At 35.9% G+C, this 20109-nt stretch overlaps 14 protein-coding genes and 3 pseudogenes across 17 annotated transcripts, besides 1 other annotated feature; 7 read left to right on the plus strand and 10 right to left on the minus strand.

The window, feature by feature from the left end:
• Positions 1-16600: part of a mobile genetic element that runs on past the window's edge.
• On the plus strand, positions 1234-2246 carry TVAGG3_0845690 (annotated as a pseudogene). Its single transcript has one exon. A coding segment is annotated over exon 1 (1013 nt).
• On the minus strand, positions 2807-2953 carry TVAGG3_0845700 (uncharacterized protein; the record flags this gene model as incomplete). Its single annotated transcript, XM_051249046.1, has 1 exon — positions 2807-2953. A coding segment is annotated over one exon (147 nt), but the record flags the coding sequence as incomplete, so codon positions are not given.
• On the plus strand, positions 3721-4170 carry TVAGG3_0845710 (protein of unknown function, DUF4106 family; the record flags this gene model as incomplete). Its single annotated transcript, XM_051249047.1, has 1 exon — positions 3721-4170. The coding sequence occupies one exon, from the start codon at positions 3721-3723 to the stop codon at positions 4168-4170; it is 450 nt and encodes a 149-aa protein (XP_051084522.1).
• Positions 5183-5894, minus strand: TVAGG3_0845720 (annotated as a pseudogene). The gene has a single exon. A coding segment is annotated over exon 1 (712 nt).
• Positions 6656-7591, minus strand: TVAGG3_0845730 (organellar and viral DNA polymerase type B; the record flags this gene model as incomplete). The annotated part of the gene is made up of 1 exon (XM_051249048.1): positions 6656-7591. The coding sequence occupies one exon, from the start codon at positions 7589-7591 to the stop codon at positions 6656-6658; it is 936 nt and encodes a 311-aa protein (XP_051084523.1).
• On the plus strand, positions 8177-8377 carry TVAGG3_0845740 (uncharacterized protein; the record flags this gene model as incomplete). Its single annotated transcript, XM_051249049.1, has 1 exon — positions 8177-8377. One exon carries the CDS (start codon positions 8177-8179, stop codon positions 8375-8377), a length of 201 nt encoding a protein of 66 aa, XP_051084524.1.
• Positions 8407-8991, minus strand: TVAGG3_0845750 (uncharacterized protein; the record flags this gene model as incomplete). Its single annotated transcript, XM_051249050.1, has 1 exon — positions 8407-8991. The coding sequence occupies one exon, from the start codon at positions 8989-8991 to the stop codon at positions 8407-8409; it is 585 nt and encodes a 194-aa protein (XP_051084525.1).
• Positions 10374-11060, plus strand: TVAGG3_0845760 (HNH endonuclease family; the record flags this gene model as incomplete). Its single annotated transcript, XM_051249051.1, has 1 exon — positions 10374-11060. One exon carries the CDS (start codon positions 10374-10376, stop codon positions 11058-11060), a length of 687 nt encoding a protein of 228 aa, XP_051084526.1.
• On the minus strand, positions 11110-11373 carry TVAGG3_0845770 (uncharacterized protein; the record flags this gene model as incomplete). The annotated part of the gene is made up of 1 exon (XM_051249052.1): positions 11110-11373. The coding sequence occupies one exon, from the start codon at positions 11371-11373 to the stop codon at positions 11110-11112; it is 264 nt and encodes an 87-aa protein (XP_051084527.1).
• Positions 11564-11896, minus strand: TVAGG3_0845780 (DNA/RNA polymerases family; the record flags this gene model as incomplete). Its single annotated transcript, XM_051249053.1, has 1 exon — positions 11564-11896. A coding segment is annotated over one exon (333 nt), but the record flags the coding sequence as incomplete, so codon positions are not given.
• TVAGG3_0845790 lies at positions 12285-13258 on the minus strand (annotated as a pseudogene). Its single transcript has one exon. A coding segment is annotated over exon 1 (974 nt).
• On the minus strand, positions 14512-14913 carry TVAGG3_0845800 (uncharacterized protein; the record flags this gene model as incomplete). Its single annotated transcript, XM_051249054.1, has 1 exon — positions 14512-14913. The coding sequence occupies one exon, from the start codon at positions 14911-14913 to the stop codon at positions 14512-14514; it is 402 nt and encodes a 133-aa protein (XP_051084529.1).
• Positions 15023-15659, plus strand: TVAGG3_0845810 (uncharacterized protein; the record flags this gene model as incomplete). The annotated part of the gene is made up of 1 exon (XM_051249055.1): positions 15023-15659. A coding segment is annotated over one exon (637 nt), but the record flags the coding sequence as incomplete, so codon positions are not given.
• A 454-nt stretch (positions 16601-17054) lies between the features above and the next one.
• On the plus strand, positions 17055-17367 carry TVAGG3_0845820 (uncharacterized protein; the record flags this gene model as incomplete). The annotated part of the gene is made up of 1 exon (XM_051249056.1): positions 17055-17367. A coding segment is annotated over one exon (313 nt), but the record flags the coding sequence as incomplete, so codon positions are not given.
• Positions 17368-17576: 209 nt separating this feature from the next.
• Positions 17577-17903, plus strand: TVAGG3_0845830 (uncharacterized protein; the record flags this gene model as incomplete). The annotated part of the gene is made up of 1 exon (XM_051249057.1): positions 17577-17903. The coding sequence occupies one exon, from the start codon at positions 17577-17579 to the stop codon at positions 17901-17903; it is 327 nt and encodes a 108-aa protein (XP_051084532.1).
• A 4-nt stretch (positions 17904-17907) lies between these two features.
• Positions 17908-18150, minus strand: TVAGG3_0845840 (serine threonine-protein phosphatase family; the record flags this gene model as incomplete). Its single annotated transcript, XM_051249058.1, has 1 exon — positions 17908-18150. One exon carries the CDS (start codon positions 18148-18150, stop codon positions 17908-17910), a length of 243 nt encoding a protein of 80 aa, XP_051084533.1.
• Positions 18151-18168: 18 nt separating this feature from the next.
• TVAGG3_0845850 (uncharacterized protein) lies at positions 18169-18531 on the minus strand (the record flags this gene model as incomplete). Its single annotated transcript, XM_051249059.1, has 1 exon — positions 18169-18531. The coding sequence occupies one exon, from the start codon at positions 18529-18531 to the stop codon at positions 18169-18171; it is 363 nt and encodes a 120-aa protein (XP_051084534.1).
• Between the last annotated feature and the right edge of the window lie 1578 nt (positions 18532-20109).

Here is a 20109-nt window from a genome sequence, read left to right on the forward strand (position 1 = left end):
CTTGGTCGAACACAACCCTGTAAAAGTGAACTCATATGTCATTGCACCTCATGAAGTTTTGAAAGAACTATTGAAACTTTTGACAGAGGCAGACGATATAAACATCAAAGAAATAGAACCCGACATTAGTTGCTGTGGTGGTGTTTCATATAATGTCATTGACAAGATATACGTTATGAAAGGAGGTGAAACGTTGAACTTAAAGTATAGTTTCCCAGACGTCATAAAAATATTTGACGACCACAACATTTCATTAAAGTTTATTTGCTAAGTAAATGGCAGAAGAATAATGGTTTATACTATTACGACTAAAAACCCTGAGTCATATAATTCTATTAACAACAACTTACAAAGTCCTCAAGGACGGTATTGTAAACTAACTTTAAACACAATGACGACTAAAGCCTGTTTTGCTCTTTTGACACCAGAAGACTTTATTGTTGTGAATGGTAAAAATACTCTTTGAAGATACTTACTCAGATATACCACCAACAGGTTTTGTTGACTTATTTAATACTTTAAGTACGGGTGTAACATGTGCTGAACTAGAGCAGGTTTCATTATGTTTGGATGTCCGACTGAGTTTACTATAAACGATATGAGCTATAATACAAAACTTATTTCTGGTTTTTACTACCAACAGTTTCCTATAACAGGAAAAGGTGTCATACAAGGAATGTCTATTCCATGACATTAAGCACACCAATCTTATATATTGTTTCAAACTTAGGTTCAAAGTGTTATTCGAATGTCGACAGAAACTATTATGACCAAAAATACTTATGCGTATAAACAATACTTTCTCTGCTGGTTGCCTATTGTTCATTCGAATGCAAATTTCAACCTTAGTGAACTCAAACACTTTTGGCAAGTATATAAACGTTGACATTAGTTGACGCAAACTTTGTTCCTGTAAAACTTTTATGTCCTATGTATTTGTCAATGACGGCAGAAAAGTTTCGAATTGGAAGATGCAACTGGTGAAGTATTTGTATTACAAGAACAACTTCAACAACAAATAGCTCAAAGAACAACAAATGCAACAAATGCAATAACAAAGTCAAGAATAAAAAAAATATTTTTTTTATTTTTATAAAAATGTACAGAATAGATGTTTCAGATTTTTATGACTTCCAAGCATTCAGAAATATGTGTCCATTTCGAGACTTATAACAAAGCAGTCGAGAATTTTGAAACGTTTAGTCATTTATGTCGACTCTGCCCCAGAATGTTATGTATGAAAGAATGGGATGTAGTCTTTAACAAAACCTAAAGCAACAATAGTTTCAGAACAAGAATGTAGACAGAAACTTAAGAAAATAAAAGTCGTACAAGTTGGCATGAAGATGTTAGATGCTTGGGATATCTTATTGTCAAAGTTAGAAGATTTTTCAGTTCGAGGTATAAAGTTCTATACACCTTCTCCAAACTTCTATTCTATCTTCACTGGATATAAATACGAACAAGTAGAATGGAAAGAAAATATTATAGAAGCTTGGTTAGACCATGTCAAAGAAATTATATGCAATGGAAACGAAAGAGTCTATGAGTATATCTTATGTTGGTTTGCAAACATCTTACAACATCCAAGTGCTAAAAATGAAACTGCTCTCATTATAATTGGAAAACAAGGAACTGGTAAGAACACATTCTTACAGATATTTTGTGCAAACTGTTAGAAGGTTATTCGAATCCGAATATGACAAACTTAGAAAACATCTGTGGCAAGTTTAACTCCTCATAGAGAATATGAAACTTATAGTATGTAACGAACTTCAAAGTATAGATACAACAAAAGTTTTGAACTCAGATGCTTTGAAGAGTCTTATAACAGATAAAGTTGGAGTTGTTGAAAGAAAATATAAAGACCAAAGAGTTTGTGAAAATGTTGCAAACTTCATTATGGTTTCAAACAATGCTGTTCCGATGAAGTTAGAAAGTTCCGACAGAAGATATGTAGTTGTCAGAACGTCAGAAGCTCATATGCAAGATACAGAATATTTTGACGACTTAGCAGAAACTTTGACATCTGACTTTTACAACCACTTGTTCTCATATTTTTATGACATTAGATATTTCAAAGTTCAATCCAAGACAAATTCCACATACCGAAGAGAGACAAACATTGTTAGAAGCAAACAAGAGTGTATATGAACTGTTCATAGATGAAACTGACTTTGAGTGTTTAGATGAAAGGTCATTGTACGATTCGTATAAACAATATTGTCAAGAATATGGTTATATGACAGCGTCTAAACGAACATTCTTGGCAAATGTCAAAAGTCTTTTAGACGTACAGAATGGTGTATATACAAAGAAAAATTTTATGAGTAAATTTTAAAAAAAATATTTTTTTATCCGATAGAAAAGATGGCAAAATTCATCTCAGTAAACAAGTACATGTCAGGACTTAAAGAAGAACTAGACCCATTCACATATTTGAATGTTTACTTCTACCATTTTGAAAAGTCTTCATTCAGCAAAGTTTGGAACATCGAACCAGTTAAGTTTGCTATTGTGACTAAAAATGGTGCGAAATTTGAAGACTTAGACATAGAAGGTTTGTTAGCAGTCAAGAAAGTTTTGACAGAAGGTTTTCAAACCTTAAAGAAGGCAAAGCATACAAACTTGTTATACCTTATGAACCAAAGAAAGCAGACGACTATGAATATTATGAGTCTAAAGTTGTAGAAGTTCAAGGTAAATTGGGTAAAAAGATTTTAGAGTCTAAGCCAGTGTTTGCTCCTAAAGAGAAGGAAGAACATTGACATTGACCCAGAAATGTTCTAAAAATAAAATTTTATTTTTACATGTCAAATTTCTTTTTCTCTGGAACTGGTTCAGGTTCTTTCTTCTCTTCTTCTACTTTCTTTTCTTTCTTTTCTTTCTTCTTCTTTTCTGGTGGAGTTATGTCAAATTTCTCCGAACCATATTTATGTAAAAGTTCTTTGTCCTTTAATAGCTCATCTATTCTGTTTTCTATTTCATCTTCAAGAACAGCGCATGTGTCTTCTTTGCATTCTAAGAACTTTTTGTTGGACTTCATCTTTCCAATCGGCGTCATCTCTGTCAACAAGTCTGTCATTGACAAATTTTAAGACTGCTCTGCTTAATGTTTATGGTTCTTGTCATATTCCCAGAAACAGAACTTTAGAACAAATTCACCTTTCTTGTTTACACTATGTAAGATTTTATGGTCGACAGATGTTTGCTGTCAAAAAGTTTGTCTCGAATATAGATAGCGAAATCGCTAGACATTTTCTAAAAGATAAAAATTTTAATTTTTCTAAAAATATGTTAGAAAAAAAGTTTGCTGACATTGACAAGAAATTTGAGAATGTTTTAGACAAGAACAAGAGGAAGTTAGAAAATGCTCAGATAAAACCCATACATGACAAGTTCTTATTTGCTCAGAATGGTATAACAGGTCTAATTGCACCACCTGGGTCGGGTAAGACTTTCACTTATCTTAAAATGGCTGCACAACAACAAGAACTAGATGAGAAGAACCCATTCTATGAGTTAGTTGTTATTTGTAGTACTTCTGGTCAATTTGACCAAACCGTCAATTCGTTCAAAGATATTATAAAGAAGTCTAAGTTAGTATGTATAAAAGACTCTGAGTTGTTAGATTGGATAAAGAAGTACCAAAGAAGAGTTTTGAAGTATAATGCTATAAATGAGTATATAAATTCTAAGTTTAAAGACCCAAATGAGGAAATGCAGAGAATATTAGAGAAGAAACACTTCAGAAACAAACAGAAAGAGATAGAATACATTTCGAAGAAATTGCAATCTTACGATTGGAAGACTTACCCTCATAGGTGTCTTCTTATTTTAGATGATTTCGCCTCTCATCCTTTGTTAAAGAATAGAGAACAAGATATGTGTCGAATTCTTAAGAAGCTCAGACACTTTAACATCTCAGTTGTCATTTGTGTACAGACAGCAAAGAGTTTAAGTAAGGATGTTAAAAGAATACTTACTGACATTATACTTTTCCCCGGATTGTCCGAAGACGATTTCATGGAACTTATGAAAGAGTCCATGGCAGGTAAGTTTGACAGACATGAACTATGGGAGAAGTATAAAGTCATACAAGACCCTCATACTTCTTTCAGAATTCATATCTACGCGAACAAAGTTCAAATTGTAAAAAGTCAAGCTTGAAAAATAAAGAGTTCATCTACTCTACTTGTTTGAAGTTGTCAAAATACTCTGTTATTTTTCACGATTTTCATAGAGTTTTGGCGACTAAGTTTTTTTACTTACTCGCTGTTCTTCACTGTTTTCGTACGGAATCTCTTCTCTCGGTTTTCCGAGGGAAGCAAGCATATGCCATTTTTTGACGAAGTGAAGGTTTGCACTTCGTCAAAAAAATCCCTGAAATCAAGAATTTTGTTGCTGAATTCAGCAAAAATAATGTTTAGGGTAGAAGGTGAGATCTCACCTGTTTTCTCACCTGTTATTTTATAAGCGTTTTACATTGTAAACGTTATTTTTTAAATTTTGTGAAAACTCAACGGTTTGACACATGCCCTAAAAATTATTTTACTCAGAATTTTGTTGCTGAATTCAGCAAAAATAATGTTTAGGGTAGAAGGTTAGATCTAACCTCATTTCTACCCTCTTTTCTACCCCAGTTATTTTATAAGCGTTTTACATGGTAAACGTTATGAATTCGTGAGACTCTAAACAGTTTCGTAGCTTCTATTTCTTCTTTTAGTACATCGAATGTTTTAACGATACCGAAAGTTTCTTTATACTTCTTCTTGACGTCAGATAGAAGGAAATCTTCTGCTGTTGGATAGTTTTTGTTCAGAAATTCTAAAAAAAAATAAAAAAATAAAAAAAAATAAAACTAACTTTATTTTTTATTTCGGGAAAATTCATGAAAATTCAAGAGGTGAAAAAAGAGGTGAAAAAACAGGTGAGATCTCACCTTCTACCCTAAACATTATTTTTTGGTGTAAATTTCCTAAACTGACTGACTGACTGACTGACGGCACAAAGTGGCATAACGAAAACATTAATATATATAAAATTCATGAAAATTCAAGAGGGTAGAAAACAGGTGAGAAAACAGGTTAGATCTAACCTTCTACCCTAAATTATATTTTTACTGAATTCAGCAACAAAATTCAAATTGTAAAAAGTCAAGCTTGAAAAATAAATGGTTCATTTACTCTGCTTGTTTGAAGTTGTCAAAATACTCTGTTATTTTTTCCTTCAGTAGCGGTAAGTCTTCTTTGAAGGTAAGTATTGTACAACCTTTCATATCATAGTGTGTTTGAGGTAACGTATCTTGAACTATTTGTTTCACATCTTCATTCGGTGTCATTGAAATCGGTAAGTTTTCGCGATAGAACCAATTTCTCTGTCAGATTTGTAAATCTTAGCAAGGTCGTAAAAGCTTTTGTTGTTTCTTCTGACTAAATGCAACATAACCATATCTCTGTCTTCTTCATTTTCCATCTCTTCAGTATAAATCATATACTTATAGTTCTTTTCCTTTCCTTTTGGTACCGAACGTGGTATTCTTTTCTGAATGCTTTTGTCTTTTGCTTCAATGACTTCATCTTTTGCTTCAAGCTTGTTTTCCATCTCTTCACGTTCTTGTCTATGAATTTCGTCAAGAAGTCTGTAAATATTCCAAGCATAACGAGGCGAAGCCCACATTGCAACAGCATTTACAAGAAGTCTATGTACATAATATCCTCTCAAACCATTTGGCAAATTTTTACGATTTTCATGAGTTTTAGGCGACCCAGAAAAAGTCGGTCTCGCTGTGCTTCGCTCAAAAGTTCTTGTGTGCTTTGGTTTTTGAACCAATCGTCTGTATGTTTGGTATCTGGAGCAAAACATGCTGTCAAAATACTTTGCATCTGGTACATATCGTCTTTGACCGAACGAATGAGACGGAGTTGTTTGTTAAACTGTATGTACTCGTATTCTTCATTTATAGCTTCATGAACGATAGCAGTTGTTGTGTTCTCTGTTGTTGACATATCTGTCTTTACATACAAAATAAAAAAATAAATAAAAATAAAACTAACTTTATTTTTTCTGTCTTAAGGAAACTCATGATTTTCATAGAGTTTTGGCGACTAAGGTTTCTTACCTACTCGCTGTTCTTCACTGTTTTCATAGAGTTTTGGCGACTAAGGTTTCTTACCTACTCGCTGTGCTTCACTGTTTTCATAGAGTTTTGGCGACTAAGTTTTTTTACGTACTCGCTGTTCTTCACTGTTTTCGTACGGAATCTCTTCTCTCGGTTTTCCGAGGGAAGCAATCTTATGCCATTTTACTCAGATTTTTGTGCTGAATTCAGCAAAAATATATTTTAGGGTAGAAGGTTAGATCTAACCTGTTTTCTAACCTGTTTTCTACCCTCGTGAATTTTCATGATTTCATCGTACATGTTTTGTCAAGACTTCTTCGTACATGTTTTGTCAAGACTTCTTCGTACATGTTTTGTCAAGACTTCTTCGTATATGTTTTGTCAAGACTTCTTCGTAAATGTTTTGTCAAACATGAACGTATATGTTTTGTCAAGACTTCTTCATCGTAATGAGCGTAAATCAGACAAAAATAATGTTTAGGGTAGAAGGTTAGATCTAACCTGTTTTCTACCCTCTTTTCTACCCCAGTTATTTTATAAGCGTTTTACATGGTAAACGTTATGAATTCGTGAGACTTTAAACAGTTTCGTAGCTTCTATTTCTTCTTTTAGTACATCGAATGTTTTAACGATACCGAAGGTTTCTTTATATTTCTTCTTGACGTCAGATAGAAGGAAATCTTCTGCTGTTGGATAGTTTTTGTTCAGAAATTCTAACATGTCCATTTTATCTTCTGCTGGTTTTTCTGCTTCTTTCTTTAAGTCTGCATAGTCGTTTCTCATACGTTCTATCTCTTTGACGGAGTAGTTATATTTCCTCATTGCTGCTTTACATTTAGAACATTGCGGGTTCATTTTTGCGTTATATTCTGAAACCTTACCAGCTAAAACAACTAAAGCGTCAATTGCTCTCTTCATCTCAAACATAGCGGGTCTTATTTGTTTGTTCCATACTTTGCCTCTTCTATCTTGATCTCTTATCTGCCATACACATTCAGCAACTAACGAAACAAAGTTGTCGTAGGTCTTAAATTCTTCAGATTTATATATGTCAGAGATGTTCTTATATACCATGTCGCAATCTTTGTCCATAACCTTATGGTTGCAATGAAATCCTAGAAACTCATAGTTTACCTTTCGTATGAACTTCTTTATTTCTACTGAGTCAGTTGGTTTCACTTCTATTTCATCGAATTCAGGAATAGTGAGTTTTTGTTGTTGGATTTCAGGTAGTTTGGGTAAATGGTCGATGAGGTCCTGCATTTCATAAAGATACTGTTCATTTGTTTCATCTTTCGCACTACAGTCTAAATTACATGTTAAAAGTTCTTGCTTTATCTTCTGGATTTCTGTTTCAAAAGTATATGAAGAAGGAATGAAGCTTTTCATCTCTACTAACATTGACGTAGGATTCATGACTAGCGAGTTTGGTGCTGTTGTTTGAATTGTTGTTGTGCCGATTGTTGACATTTCTGTTCTTTTATACAAAATAAAAAAATAAAAAAAAAATAAAACTAACTTTATTTTTTATTTCGGGAAAATTCATGAAAATTCAAGAGGGTAGAAATGAGGGTAGAAAACAGGTTAGATCTAACCTTCTACCCTAAACATTATTTTTTGGTGTAAATTTCCTAAACTGACTGACTGACTGACGGCACAAAGTGGCATAACGAAAACATTAATATATATAAAATTCATGAAAATTCAAGAGGGTAGAAATGAGGGTAGAAATGAGGTTAGATCTAACCTTCTACCCTAAACATTATTTTTGCTGAATTCAGCAACAAAATTCAAATTGTAAAAAGTCAAGCTTGAAAAATCTAAGTGTTTAGTCTTAGTAAGATGGTAGCTTCTTAAAGCAAATACCATTGCTGAGTTTTATGTACGTGAAGAGAAGTACAATGAATTCAATTACGAGTACAATTGCAATGACAACTAAGGCAACTATTTTTGTCTTTTGCCAGCAAGAGTACTTCTTCTCTTCCAATGGTTCGGCAGAACTATACTCACTCATGAGAAATGCCAAAACGGTTTAATAGAAAAAGTGACATTTTTATGAGCTCCGAGTCACCGAGAAAACTTGGTCAGATGTTAGCAGCTTACTTCCCTGAGGAGGATGGAAGCGTTACATACGTAAGGTTCAAAAACAACGAACCTGGAATTGCGTACCAAATTCGCAATTACATGACCATGGAAGAGTACGAAAGGTTCCTACAAGAGAAACCAGCTCTAAACAACTCAGAAAAGAAAGAATAAAAAGTTTAACTCGTAATTGTTTATTTTTTTTACTTGTATGGGCAAGCTGCAAGAATGAAGTCGACTATCTCAGTCTTTGTTTTGACGAGCTGGACGGCTCTTGCGAGTACGTCTGTTTTGCGGTCTCCAGCTGGTGCCTGACCTTCGTAATTGTGCATGTTTTTGAGAGCTCCAACTGTAAATGATTGTAGGATGAAGAGTCTCTCAGACTGCTTGAGGTAGTCTTCACGGTCACGAACCGAATCTGTGGTACGAGTCGAATTGGTCGACCTTAGGGAAGAGACTGAAAGCCTGTCGTCTTCCATCGGGGCTGTGGCATAATCTTTGCGTAAACGGTTCAGACCTTCTTCGAACTCTTGGGCTCTCTTCGATTGGGATTGAGATTGGAATTGCTGGGGTGGAGCTTGCTGGAACATCCAAGGGTTGGGGAAGTAAGGCATAGGCAGAGGAGGGTAGTTCGGGAAGCCTTGTGGTGGGTAGTAACCTTGAGGTGGAAATTGGTAGAAATTCGGAGGTACTTGCTGGAACTGAGGTTGCTGAGGAGACTGTTGTGGTTCTGCAGCTTTCGGTTCTTCTGGCTTGGGAATGGACTCGGTTGGTGGGACGTCGGACATTCGTTTGTGGCTTAACCGTCGGACCACAACGATAAAAATCTCTGCTACTAGCAGTACTGCTACTGACAGTAGCAGTACTTTTACTGACAGTAGCAGTACTTTTTCTGACAGTAGCAGTACTTTTTCTGACAGTAGCAGTACTTTTACTGACAGTAGCAGTACTTTTACTGACAGTAGCAGTACTTTTTCTGACAGTAGCAGTACTTTTACTGACAGTAGCAGTACTTTATCGTCGAAAACCCTCTCAAATTTTCCTTTTTACTGACAGTAGCAGTACTTTTACTGACAGTAGCAGTACTTTTTCTGACAGTAGCAGTACTTTTACTGACAGTAGCAGTACTTTTTCTGACAGTAGCAATGGTCGAGGTCGAACCTACCGACGAGGCAATTTACCTAATTGAAATTAACGAGCTTGTTAAAGACTTCCTCAGGCAGAATGTAAAAGGCAAGCTTGTTAACGGTTGGATAACGGGAAGGGCTGCCTTGAATCTCGAGACTTCGACTGGAATTCCAATTCAAATACCAGACGGGACAGCCTACGACGACATAAAGCAAGCAAAGAAAGAAGCTCTTCTCAAGTTCTTTGCAAAGCGTCCTTGGATACAACTTCCAAACAGAGAGAACCCTTTCCCAAGAATGAACCAAATTCTCAGGGGTCTCCTTCACTTCTCTGGTCAGCCGTTCTACATAACCTGTGAAGGCGACATCCAACCAGTACTGTAAACCTTAACGTTTAGAGTAAAAACATTTTTTTTCATTTTTTGAATGAAGCAAGTTAAATTCGTCCCACACCAATCTGAATGGACCGATGAAGAGTTTTAAGCCATCGTTGAAGACGTTGAGAACGACATAGACGGCGAACTTGAAGGAGCTCAAATCACAATTGCAACCAAAATTGCAGAGGTCAAGGAACAGATAGCTCCACTTAAAGCTACCAAAGCTACTCTTGACCTCATGGATAGTTACCGTTTAGATGTCAAGAGTGGAATAAGACAATTAAAATTAAAACTTCTAAACTACGAAGCTATACTCCAAAAGTTAGCAGAAATGAGAAGACTTTACCAGAGCTACTTACATGTAAGGGACTTACCTTCAAGCAGTCCGACCAAAGATGAATTTGTTGACATTGTCCCAATTTTGTCCGAAAGTCAGCTCAGATGTTTCGAACTGCTCCCAACATATCCGGAATATGAACGTTTGCCTGAACTCTTTCGGTTCCTCAAAAAACGTTTTTTGGTTCTCATGTTCCAAACTTTTATCGGAAGAGACAACAAACGTTCAGAAGAAGAACAAGATATTATTTTAAACTTGTTGTATGACATAACTGTCATAACAAGCTTTTTGAAGTAAAACCGTCATTCTCAAACCACTTCATTTTTTCGATGTCCGAACAAGCACCGAAGCCAAACTCAATGGCAGATGTCCTTTCAAGGTTGCCAGAAAAGCGCCCAGTTCAAATTCAAATTGCCCAATTGAACGCTCATCTGTCAAACACCATTAAGACTCTCCAAAGTAGTCTTATGGAAGAGATAACCAATCTCAAAGCCAATGTCCTCATGAACCAAGCTTCCAATGAGAAAGTCCTGAACGATTTCGCGGAAACCTTGCGCCAATACAACATAGAGAACCAAAACCTTGCCCGACTCATCTACCGTTTCTTCGAAGAGATAGACGCCATCTGGAAGGTACTCGGAAAGGACAGAACATGCAACACCGTACTTCGTGAACACAGAATTGCCGAAGGTATTATCAAAGAAGAGGAAGAAGAGGAAGAAGAAGAAGAGAAACACGAAGAAAAGGAAGTTTGGTCAACCCTTGTTGTCGATGACGCTTACGAAATTTCCCAACCCTACCCATACAAAATCCGCAACAAGGCGACAGGCAAGGTTCTTACCCCAGTCCTCAACAACTTGGGACACTTGAACCTTAACCTTCGGAATTACGGTTCAGCTTCCATGGGAAGGCTTGTCGGCATGCAATGGGTTCCAAATCCAGACAAGAAGTCGAGGGTCAGACACATTGACGGTGACAAGCTCAACAACCGTAAGGAGAACCTCGAGTGGTTCTAAGAGTAAAAAAATTTTATTTTAGGGGGAAACCCCAAGTAAATTTAGGTGTTTATTTGGATAAGTATGTTAAATTAAGGGTAATTTGCAAAATTAGTTCCCGACCTTTGAATTGGGCTCTTTCGTTATCCCAGTTGCGTAGGAGGTCGTCCCAGAGGAGTTGGTAGAATTGCCAATCCAAGGACGATTTGTCCTCCCAGGCATTGAGGATGTACTGCTCGTAGAGTTTCATGACCTCTGCCTTGCACCAGACACCCTCTCCCTTGGAACGTAAGGCTTCTTCGAAGTGCTCGAATGCGATTGGCTGCGTGACCATCCGAAATGACACTTTTTTGTCCGTTTGGTCAATGTTCGTGTCTCGTGCCATAGTCGACGAAAATACAGACAAACAGGTTATATATGAGTTTGAGACCAAGAATGGTGTAACTCGACCTGTCCGATTCAAAGACTCCGAGGGCGACCATGAAATTAAACGGAAATTAGCTAGGAAGGAATATAAAAATTTTTTATTTCATGCAATGTTTTATTTCTGTGCCGTCTTCAAGTATGCCCCAGTACTTACGCTTGGAGAGGACATGAACTTCGGTGAAAATTTTGTCCAATTTGAATTGACCCATCTTCTCACCGACTAAACCCATTTCAATGAGTTTGTTGTACCCTTCTTCGTTCGTCATGAGTGCGTCAATGTTCTCATAGTAAACCACAACTTTCGATTTGACTTCGGAGAAGAATTTGTTGTAGTTGTCAAGGACTGCCTTTGCGAACTGAGGGTAAGACCAATGTTCGACAATAGGTTTTAATGTGGTTACTAAGCCACTTTGACCTTGAGTGAATTCGTACTTCAAAACAAAAGGAGAAAACCTTTCAACAAAGTTGTCGACCTTCTCATAATGTTTACTCTTCATCTCTTGAGGTTTCTTAATGGAATATCCCCATGTCGAATTCATAAGCAATTTGAGTGTCATTGCAAGTTTGGGGTTTGAAGCTTTCCTAATATCATACAGTTGTTGTATGACTTTTCCAACTGTATAGTTCCTTCCCGGGAACTCACCATCTTCGTTTGGAATTCCAGTCGGAATATATTGGACAAACCTCATGTATGCAGCGTTAAGGTCGACATAGTATATCTTTTCGTGAGTCGAACTTGTCGCAACCAATTGGTCCAGTTTGTGGAAATTCAAGTGAGTCTCTTATCTTCTGAGAAACTTCTCCTGTTATCTCATAAACATCGTCGAAGCAACCTGTTTCATATAAAACCTTCTGACCTAACTCAGATGCTCTCCAATACAATTTGACGTCAATTGGATGTCTCAATGGAAGTTTGTTTATAGCATCTTGAAGTTCTTGCAACCTCATTGGAAGTTCTTCTGGTTCAGGTTGGTATCCGAACAATCCAACTCCTTGTGGAATTGTGTACTTCTTTTGTACTAGAACTTTGTCTGGAACAACTTTTGGTCTTGCTAACAGTGAAAAGTTTGTTTCGTCTTTTGGTACAAAAGTTTCTGTCAGCTTGTCATCTGGAATTGGTTCCAACAAACCTTTCTCGAAAAGAATGTTTACAGCTCTGACAATGTTGCACTTGCCTTTTCCGAACAATGGGTTTGTAAGACTTTCGTTCAACATGAAGTGGTTGTGGACAATTACAATCTTCAACCATGGTAAGTCTTTGTCAACAACATAGTCGTCATGTGAAGAACCTTTAGCTGTAGGTATGCTGACTCGGATATTGACATTTGCCAACGGTGCAATTTTTGCCAATTGACCTCTGAGAATGTACCTTGTCTTCACACATGACTCAAGATACTTCATCTTCTCTTCTGTAACAAGACCAGAGTTCCTGAGACATGTAAGAATGCAAGGTTCATTGACAATTGTTTCAATTGAATTGTAAATTCCATACCTTGTCAAGTCAATGTCAGACTTATTTATGAAGGGAAGTATCCAGCATGTTGTCTGACTGCTTGAGGGTTAGGTTGGTACCATTCGAACTTGACACTTGCAATTCCTTCAATTGCATTCAAAATGTCTGAGTCGGAGTCAACCATTTGTTCTCTCTTTGTAGTCTTGAAAGCGTCAAGAAGCATTGCAGCTGTTGTGACATTGCCATGTGCATAGTAAATGTGACCATCCAAATCTGTTATGGTCAATCTGAGATTGTATCCTTTCTTATTTCCGTCTTGAATTGCAGCAAGTACTCCCATGAAGCCTTCTTTGTTCTTTCCTTCGTCAAAGTTTACTGTAAAGGTTCGACCAGATGTAATTTGACTTCTAACTTCACGATACTTCTCATATGCATATCTTGTTCTTTCCATGGGAGCATGTGTCTGCACCTTTTTTTTCCTTCTCAAAGGATGCAATTGTTCGTCATGTTTCCAGTAGAATCTGGCAAAGCCGTCGTGTCCTTCAACTTGAGGTTCACTAACATCGAAAGGCATGTCCATAAGACGTTCTTCTTCTAACCTCTCTAGTCTGTTTGGATAATTTGCACGTGCTGTTTCCAAATCCATTTCGTAGGAGACCAGACAGTTTGTCATAGACTTTTATGGGTCTTCCCTTCCTATATTTAAAATTCTTCGAAACTCTCCAACCATATCTTTGCAACTCTGCTTTTATTCTAGCAGATTTTCTATCCATTCTATATGGGGGCATTTTTATAAAAATAAAAAAATATTTTTTTCTTTACTTTACATAACCGCCTGCTGCCATAAGTCTTTGACGCCAACCCATACCAGCTAATGAAGGTTGACTTGGTTTAGTTTCCAAACTAAAACTTTGGTTTTGGTTTATCTTCAGTTTTTGGTTTTTTCTTCTTCTATCGGTTTTTCGTCACTTTTCGGTTTCTCTGACTTTACTTCACTTGCAGGAACAGTTGTGTCGTCAACATCTTCATAAATATCATATGCCATTTGTTTTTGTTTTCCTTTCAACTTTTTGTGTTTGTTGTAAAGTTTAGAATATTTCGACTCTAAGTCAATGAGATGTTCTATAATGAACTGTTGGTCAGTGAAGTAAACTTTTCCATCTGTTGTCTCGAAAGCTCCTTCAGACTTCAATATTTTATTTGTGAGAGTCTGTTTCTTTTTTGAGATACTTGCCGTTCCATTTTTATGAAAAGTGACTTTGTAGTTAGGGTTTGTATTTCCAGACCTGGCACTTTCTATTATTGAATTTTTCTCTTCATCTGTAAGTTCTTTGACAGGTTTTGACAATGGTTCTGAACTTTTTGTTTGTGGTGTCAAATCTACCGTTTCAACTTCTTCGGTCATTTCATCTCAGTAAAAAATTTTAGTTTGGTTTGTTTTCAACTGGTTGTTTTGTTTTTTAAGTCGGTCTAAAACTTCCTGAGGTATAGGAAGAACTTGACAAACACGTTGTGTAACTGCTGGAAGCCGACAAATCATCTTGAACCCATTTTCTCAATGCTGTATTGTTCATTTCATCTCAGTAAAAAACTTTACATTCCCCACGTTTGAGGCGGTTGAGGTTGGTTATTGTTTACCCATTGTTGTGCATGGTTATATCCTCTGTTAAAGAATCTTTCACCTTGGTCCATATAGTGTCCTGCTTGGTTATAGTAGTCATTTGCTTTGTTATAATAGTTTCCTGCTTGTCTTCCTACATTGTCCATCCATCCTTGAACTTTTCCTCTTGTTTCAGGATTTGGAATAAGATTTGTTGCATCTCGTGCTACATCCCAACCTTTCTGTACAGTTTGTATAATAGGTTGTGCTTTCTCTTTAAGTATACCTAATGTACTCAAAATCTTCCTTCCAACTCCAAATACACCTCTGGCTATTGTTCCCACTGCGGGCAAAAATCTGGATGCAACTCCTGCTAATGCGCCAAATAAACCCATTTCTTATAGGATAAAAAATGACGAATCCAAACAAGGACCCCTATGTTTCTAAAGCGACAAAAAAGCACTCATGATAAAAATCTTTAGTTCAACACCAAATGCTTGGTTTATGGATATCTTGGAAAACATTCCGAGAGTTAGAACAGATGGACCACCATACTGGCTAATATTTGTCGGTCAAAACACAAGATACTGTGAAGCCATACCATTATGGTCCAAAAATATTTTAGATGTGAAAACTGCTTTGACAATATTCGTTGACAAATACCATCCAACAAAACTGACATCTGACTGTGAAAGTTCTTTCAAATCAGATGATATTAAAAACTATCTGCGTTCAAAAAATGTAAACCAATATTTCATTGTCGACCAAAACCATTCTGCTCTTGGTGTCATTGACGGTTGTATAAAAATGTTAAGAGACTTAAACCAACCACAAGGTGGTGAAGCAAATGAAATGTCATATGACGACAAATATAGACACTTCTCCATGGCAAAGATGAGACAAGTTTTAAATATTTACAATAGCCGTAAACAAAAAGGTTTGGGAAACCACTCCCCCGAAGAAATGAAAAACAACCCTGACTTAGAGAAAGACTATATATTTAATAATTTAGTCAAAAGAGACAAACAAGAAAGAATGCCGGGCTTCAAACTTCAGAAAGGTGACAAAGTAAAAATAGAAATACCTAAACGCGACCCATATGAAAATACTATTGACTATGACAACAATGGGAACCCGACAGGTACTCACATTCGTGTTCGTAAAAATAGAAGAAAGTATACAAGAGAATATTATGAAGTTTTAGGCAAACATGGCAAAATGTACAGACTGCAAGCAGAAGATAAAACTACTATTGTCAGACCTCGTTTCAAACTTGTCAAAGTTCAAGGTGGTATACTTTCAAAGACAGTTCCTAACAAATATAAGACAACTCCTGACGAATATGCTAAAGAAGTTGAAAATGACGACTAAGCAATTTCTATACCATGCGTAAACTGTCATGTAAGGTGGCATGTATTCTTTACTTTGTCCCGTTGTTTGCGTATATCCTGAAACGTGATGTGTATGGTTTCCTCTCCCTGAGTGTTACTCCAGTAACAATTTATAGCAAACTTAACGTTGTCTTTAACATCATATCCTTTACCTTTTGTCATTGCTGACCAATCCCAATATCTATGCTTATGCCAACCTGCTTGAGATGTACTTAAATCTATGTAGTGACTGTGTGCAGGTAAATTTTCACCTGAAATCGTTTTACTTCCACCTGTTTCCTTTGAAGAGTTTGCACAATACAAAAACCTGTCGACTATTTGTTCCCATGCAAACACCAGTACTACTTCTGGTCTGGTAGAGTTCATTGAAACATATAATGAGCCAACCGGGTAAATAAGATTCGGCAAAATTTGTTTAAGCACATTGAGTTCCTGTCTTAGATGTATAATACTATTGTCATTAGATATCAAAGTATCTACAAGACTTGTTGCCGGTGGTATTGTTTGGACCTTTACTTGGCAAGGTTGTGTTTAGTGTAATATCATCTGCTGTAAAAGTTGTAAAACTTGTATGTGTATGAGTCTTATCTGCTTTCTTCTCTAACTTACTAGCCACATATTCCTCATCCGCTTTCTTTTCAAGGCTAACGTTTAAGTCTGTTATTTCAGATATAGAATGTGTATGAGTCCTTTTTAGAAATATTCGTTTTCAGCTCTTGTCACTCACTTGACATTTTATTGTCAACATATGTTTTGTCTGCTAGTTCAGGATGAGTATGTTCTTTTGTTGCATAAGCATTGTTAGCTCTTTCTTCTTCTTTTGCTATTGCATCGTCTACATATTCTTTGTCAGCTTTGTTGTCAACATCTGCTTTCAAAAGAAGTTCATTTATAGGTTTCTCGTTTAAAGTTCCTTTTGTTGGATTTATACAGACAGTATGGTTCTTATTGTCTTGAAACAGAAACTCATCTGTCATTGGGTTTATTGTCAGTTTTAAGTTTCCTTCTTTCAATGACTCAGATATCTTAGAATAGTTTGAAAAGTTTGTTGTGTTCTTATTTAGAGCTTGCATAATGAGTTGTCGGTTGTGTTGTATTTCTCTCATGGAAGCAATATCTTTCGACATTTTTATTCTAGATAAAATATGCTTCCAATAGAAAAAGAAAATTCAAGAGTTGCTACAACTAAACCATTAGATGAACTTTTTACTAATGTCGGTCAAAAGTTTGAGACAGAGACCGTAAAGCATGAAGGCTATCGTTTTGACTACCCATTAAGATGGCTAAGAGACCCATCTGTCACAAAAGCTATTGGCTTTCGTAGAATGAAGTTCATTTCAGAAGCCATACATGGTTTCCCATTTACGGTCGGTTTTGAAGTTCGATACTATAACAAAGAAAAACGTATGTATGAGAAATTTGAACAGGGAAAACTTTTACAAGTTAGTTTGCTTGTAAACTTAGAAACAACTCTTCAAGCTTTTCAAGAAAAAATAAACGATATCTATATCGAATATGCAAAACAGTATAACATTGACGAGGGAGAATACCATCTCGATATTATTTATGACAGGAAAAATGCAACTGTTAAAATCAATAGAATAGAAGACCTTGGAGAAAACGTTTATATTTCTACAAAATATAACAACTTGGCATGGTATAGATTTATGAGGATGTTAAATCAGCCTGCAGCATATCCAGTACACCCAGACTTTTATGAAGTCGAAAACCCTAATGGAACATATGAAAATATTTTCGACCCAGATGCTATTATTGTTCATGCTTCATTTTCTGGCGCCCAAAACTCTTTCTTATGTCTGATGAATGACTTTTACGAAAAACCTACAAAGTTATACGAACCACCAAGTGGAAGTATTTCAGACTTTCAAGTATGGTTTACTACAGATGGAAGAAAAAGAATAATTCCATTATACCATGCGTTTTACTTAGAACTTAGTTTCATATACAACTACTATCGAACGGTAAAAATATAATTTTTTAATACGGTTGAGGTGTTGGATTTGGTTGCCAACTAGACTGTGGTGCAGGTTCAGGCTGTTGTATAACAGGAGCTTGCTCTTCTGGTTCAGGGTCTTTAGGTATAATACCAACAAACTGACCTACCCTTTTACCAATATTTTTGACACCGTTCCAAATTCCTCTTCCTACGGTTTTTATTCCATTCCATATACCTCTTCCAACATTTCGAAAGAAGTTTCCTATCTTACTGAAGAAACCCATTTTACTATATGTAAAAATCTAATGTCCGCCTAGTCTTTTGCGTTTCCTGTTGAGTTCCATAGCATTCTTTAACTGGAGCTCATACATTCTGTTTCTCCTCTGGTAGAAAACATATTCTGGGTCAACTCCTGTGTTCGCGTCATCTGCATAAAGTTGTTTATATCCCACTTCAGGGTTTGTATAAAACTCTTTCCATCTCATATTTGCATACCATGGTGGCAAACCTAACGCAGCGTCATTTGACATGGCAGTTTGCATTTGTACATCTGTTGGCACTTGACCATAGTTTGCCATTGCAGTTTGTATTCTAACTTCATTTGGAATATTCTCTGGGTTTGGTTGTCCAGGTTGCTGTGCATTCGCTAAGTTCTGTGCGTCCATTTAATATTAGATAAAAATATCTCTTACGAGTACATATACTGAACATTTGCAGGCATTGGTTCATCTTCATATTCTCTGTACTTTTCTGCCACGTCAAATAAATAAATGACACAATGGAAAAAACCTAAAACAAGTAGTCCTATTTCAAACCACATTTACTTACTAATAAAATTTCTTTGTTATGACACTTTCTCCGGTTTATAGGACCTCTCTCATATTCTATCTTGTCATATCTAAACTCATAGTCATGTATGTCCTCTAACCATCTCATAACGGTTTCCAAACCACTTTTATCGGATGTAAAGTAAAAGCATGGATGGTTATGTATAACGTCTAAAGTTTTTAAAGAGTCTCTCAAAGTCCAGTCTACTTGGTATTGAAAATCCCATGTGTTATAGAACGGCGGGTCCACTATAAAGAAAACATTTTCCTTGTCTTTATATTTTTCATACAACTCTGTCCAATAACATCTCGCAAACTCTATACCTTCAATATATTTTTCTATGTCCTCTTTGAAAACATTTGTATAGTTAAGATATAAAACTTTTGACATAAGTGTTTCAATGTCATGAACTCTTATAGAACCACTATATAATAGTCTAGCAGATATACTATCCCAGTCTATATATTCTGCTTTTTTCAAAACCTCTCTCACAATATTTTTGTTATCTAATGGTATACGTTCCATCTTACCTATAGGTATCTTTTCTTTTAACTCACTCAATATTTTGTTTGTGTCTGGAATATGTTTGAGACGGTCCATATAGTTGTCGAAGTCATTGCATATAATCTTTGAGTCTGGGAATATTGTATGGCACAAATGGGATATATAGAAACTTCCACCGAACAAATCTACAAATGTTAGACCATTCGGTAGTTTCTTAAGTTCTCTCAATATAATATCTTTACATTTACTCTTATTTCCAAAGAACGGTAACGGTGGTTTTGTAAAATTCATTTATATATAATAATAAAAATGTTTTTACCTGAAAAGTGACAGAAAAGTGACAAAACATGAAAACATATATAATTTGTGAAAAGCGACACATTATATAATGTTTTCGACCCAGAAGAAGGCTTCTTCCCAGAAGCAATGGAGGAAGAAGAAGAGTCCTCTGAATTCACACCAGAAGACTAACAATTTTCCGAATAAAAACTTCATTTATACTAAACATCTTCGGGGCTAGAGGGCACGAAGTGCCTGGAAGCCCCACTACCTTTTTTTTTTTTTTAAAACTGCATCAGATATATATTTAATATCAGAAAATAACTGAAAAATCGAATAAAATTATCTGGGAATTCAAAAGCAAATTATTCAGTTGGATCGTCATTTTCTTGACATTTCACTAGACAATTTTGAATTGCAAGCTATAATGCGTTGTTATCCAAAGGAGGATGACATGAATGGCCAATTTTGAGTGAAAATTTTTAATTGAACACTTATCATTTTTGAAATTATTTACCTCATTAACATTACTATGATTACCAATCCAATTAAAACGATTAGCGCGGATAAAAAACGACAACAAGTGTCAAAAAATAGCATATCGTTTAAATCGAAAGACGCATTCTTCTTTT

This window comes from Trichomonas vaginalis, chromosome VI (assembly GCF_026262505.1).
Source record: "Trichomonas vaginalis G3 chromosome VI, whole genome shotgun sequence".
Classification (NCBI taxonomy): domain Eukaryota; phylum Parabasalia; order Trichomonadida; family Trichomonadidae; genus Trichomonas; species Trichomonas vaginalis.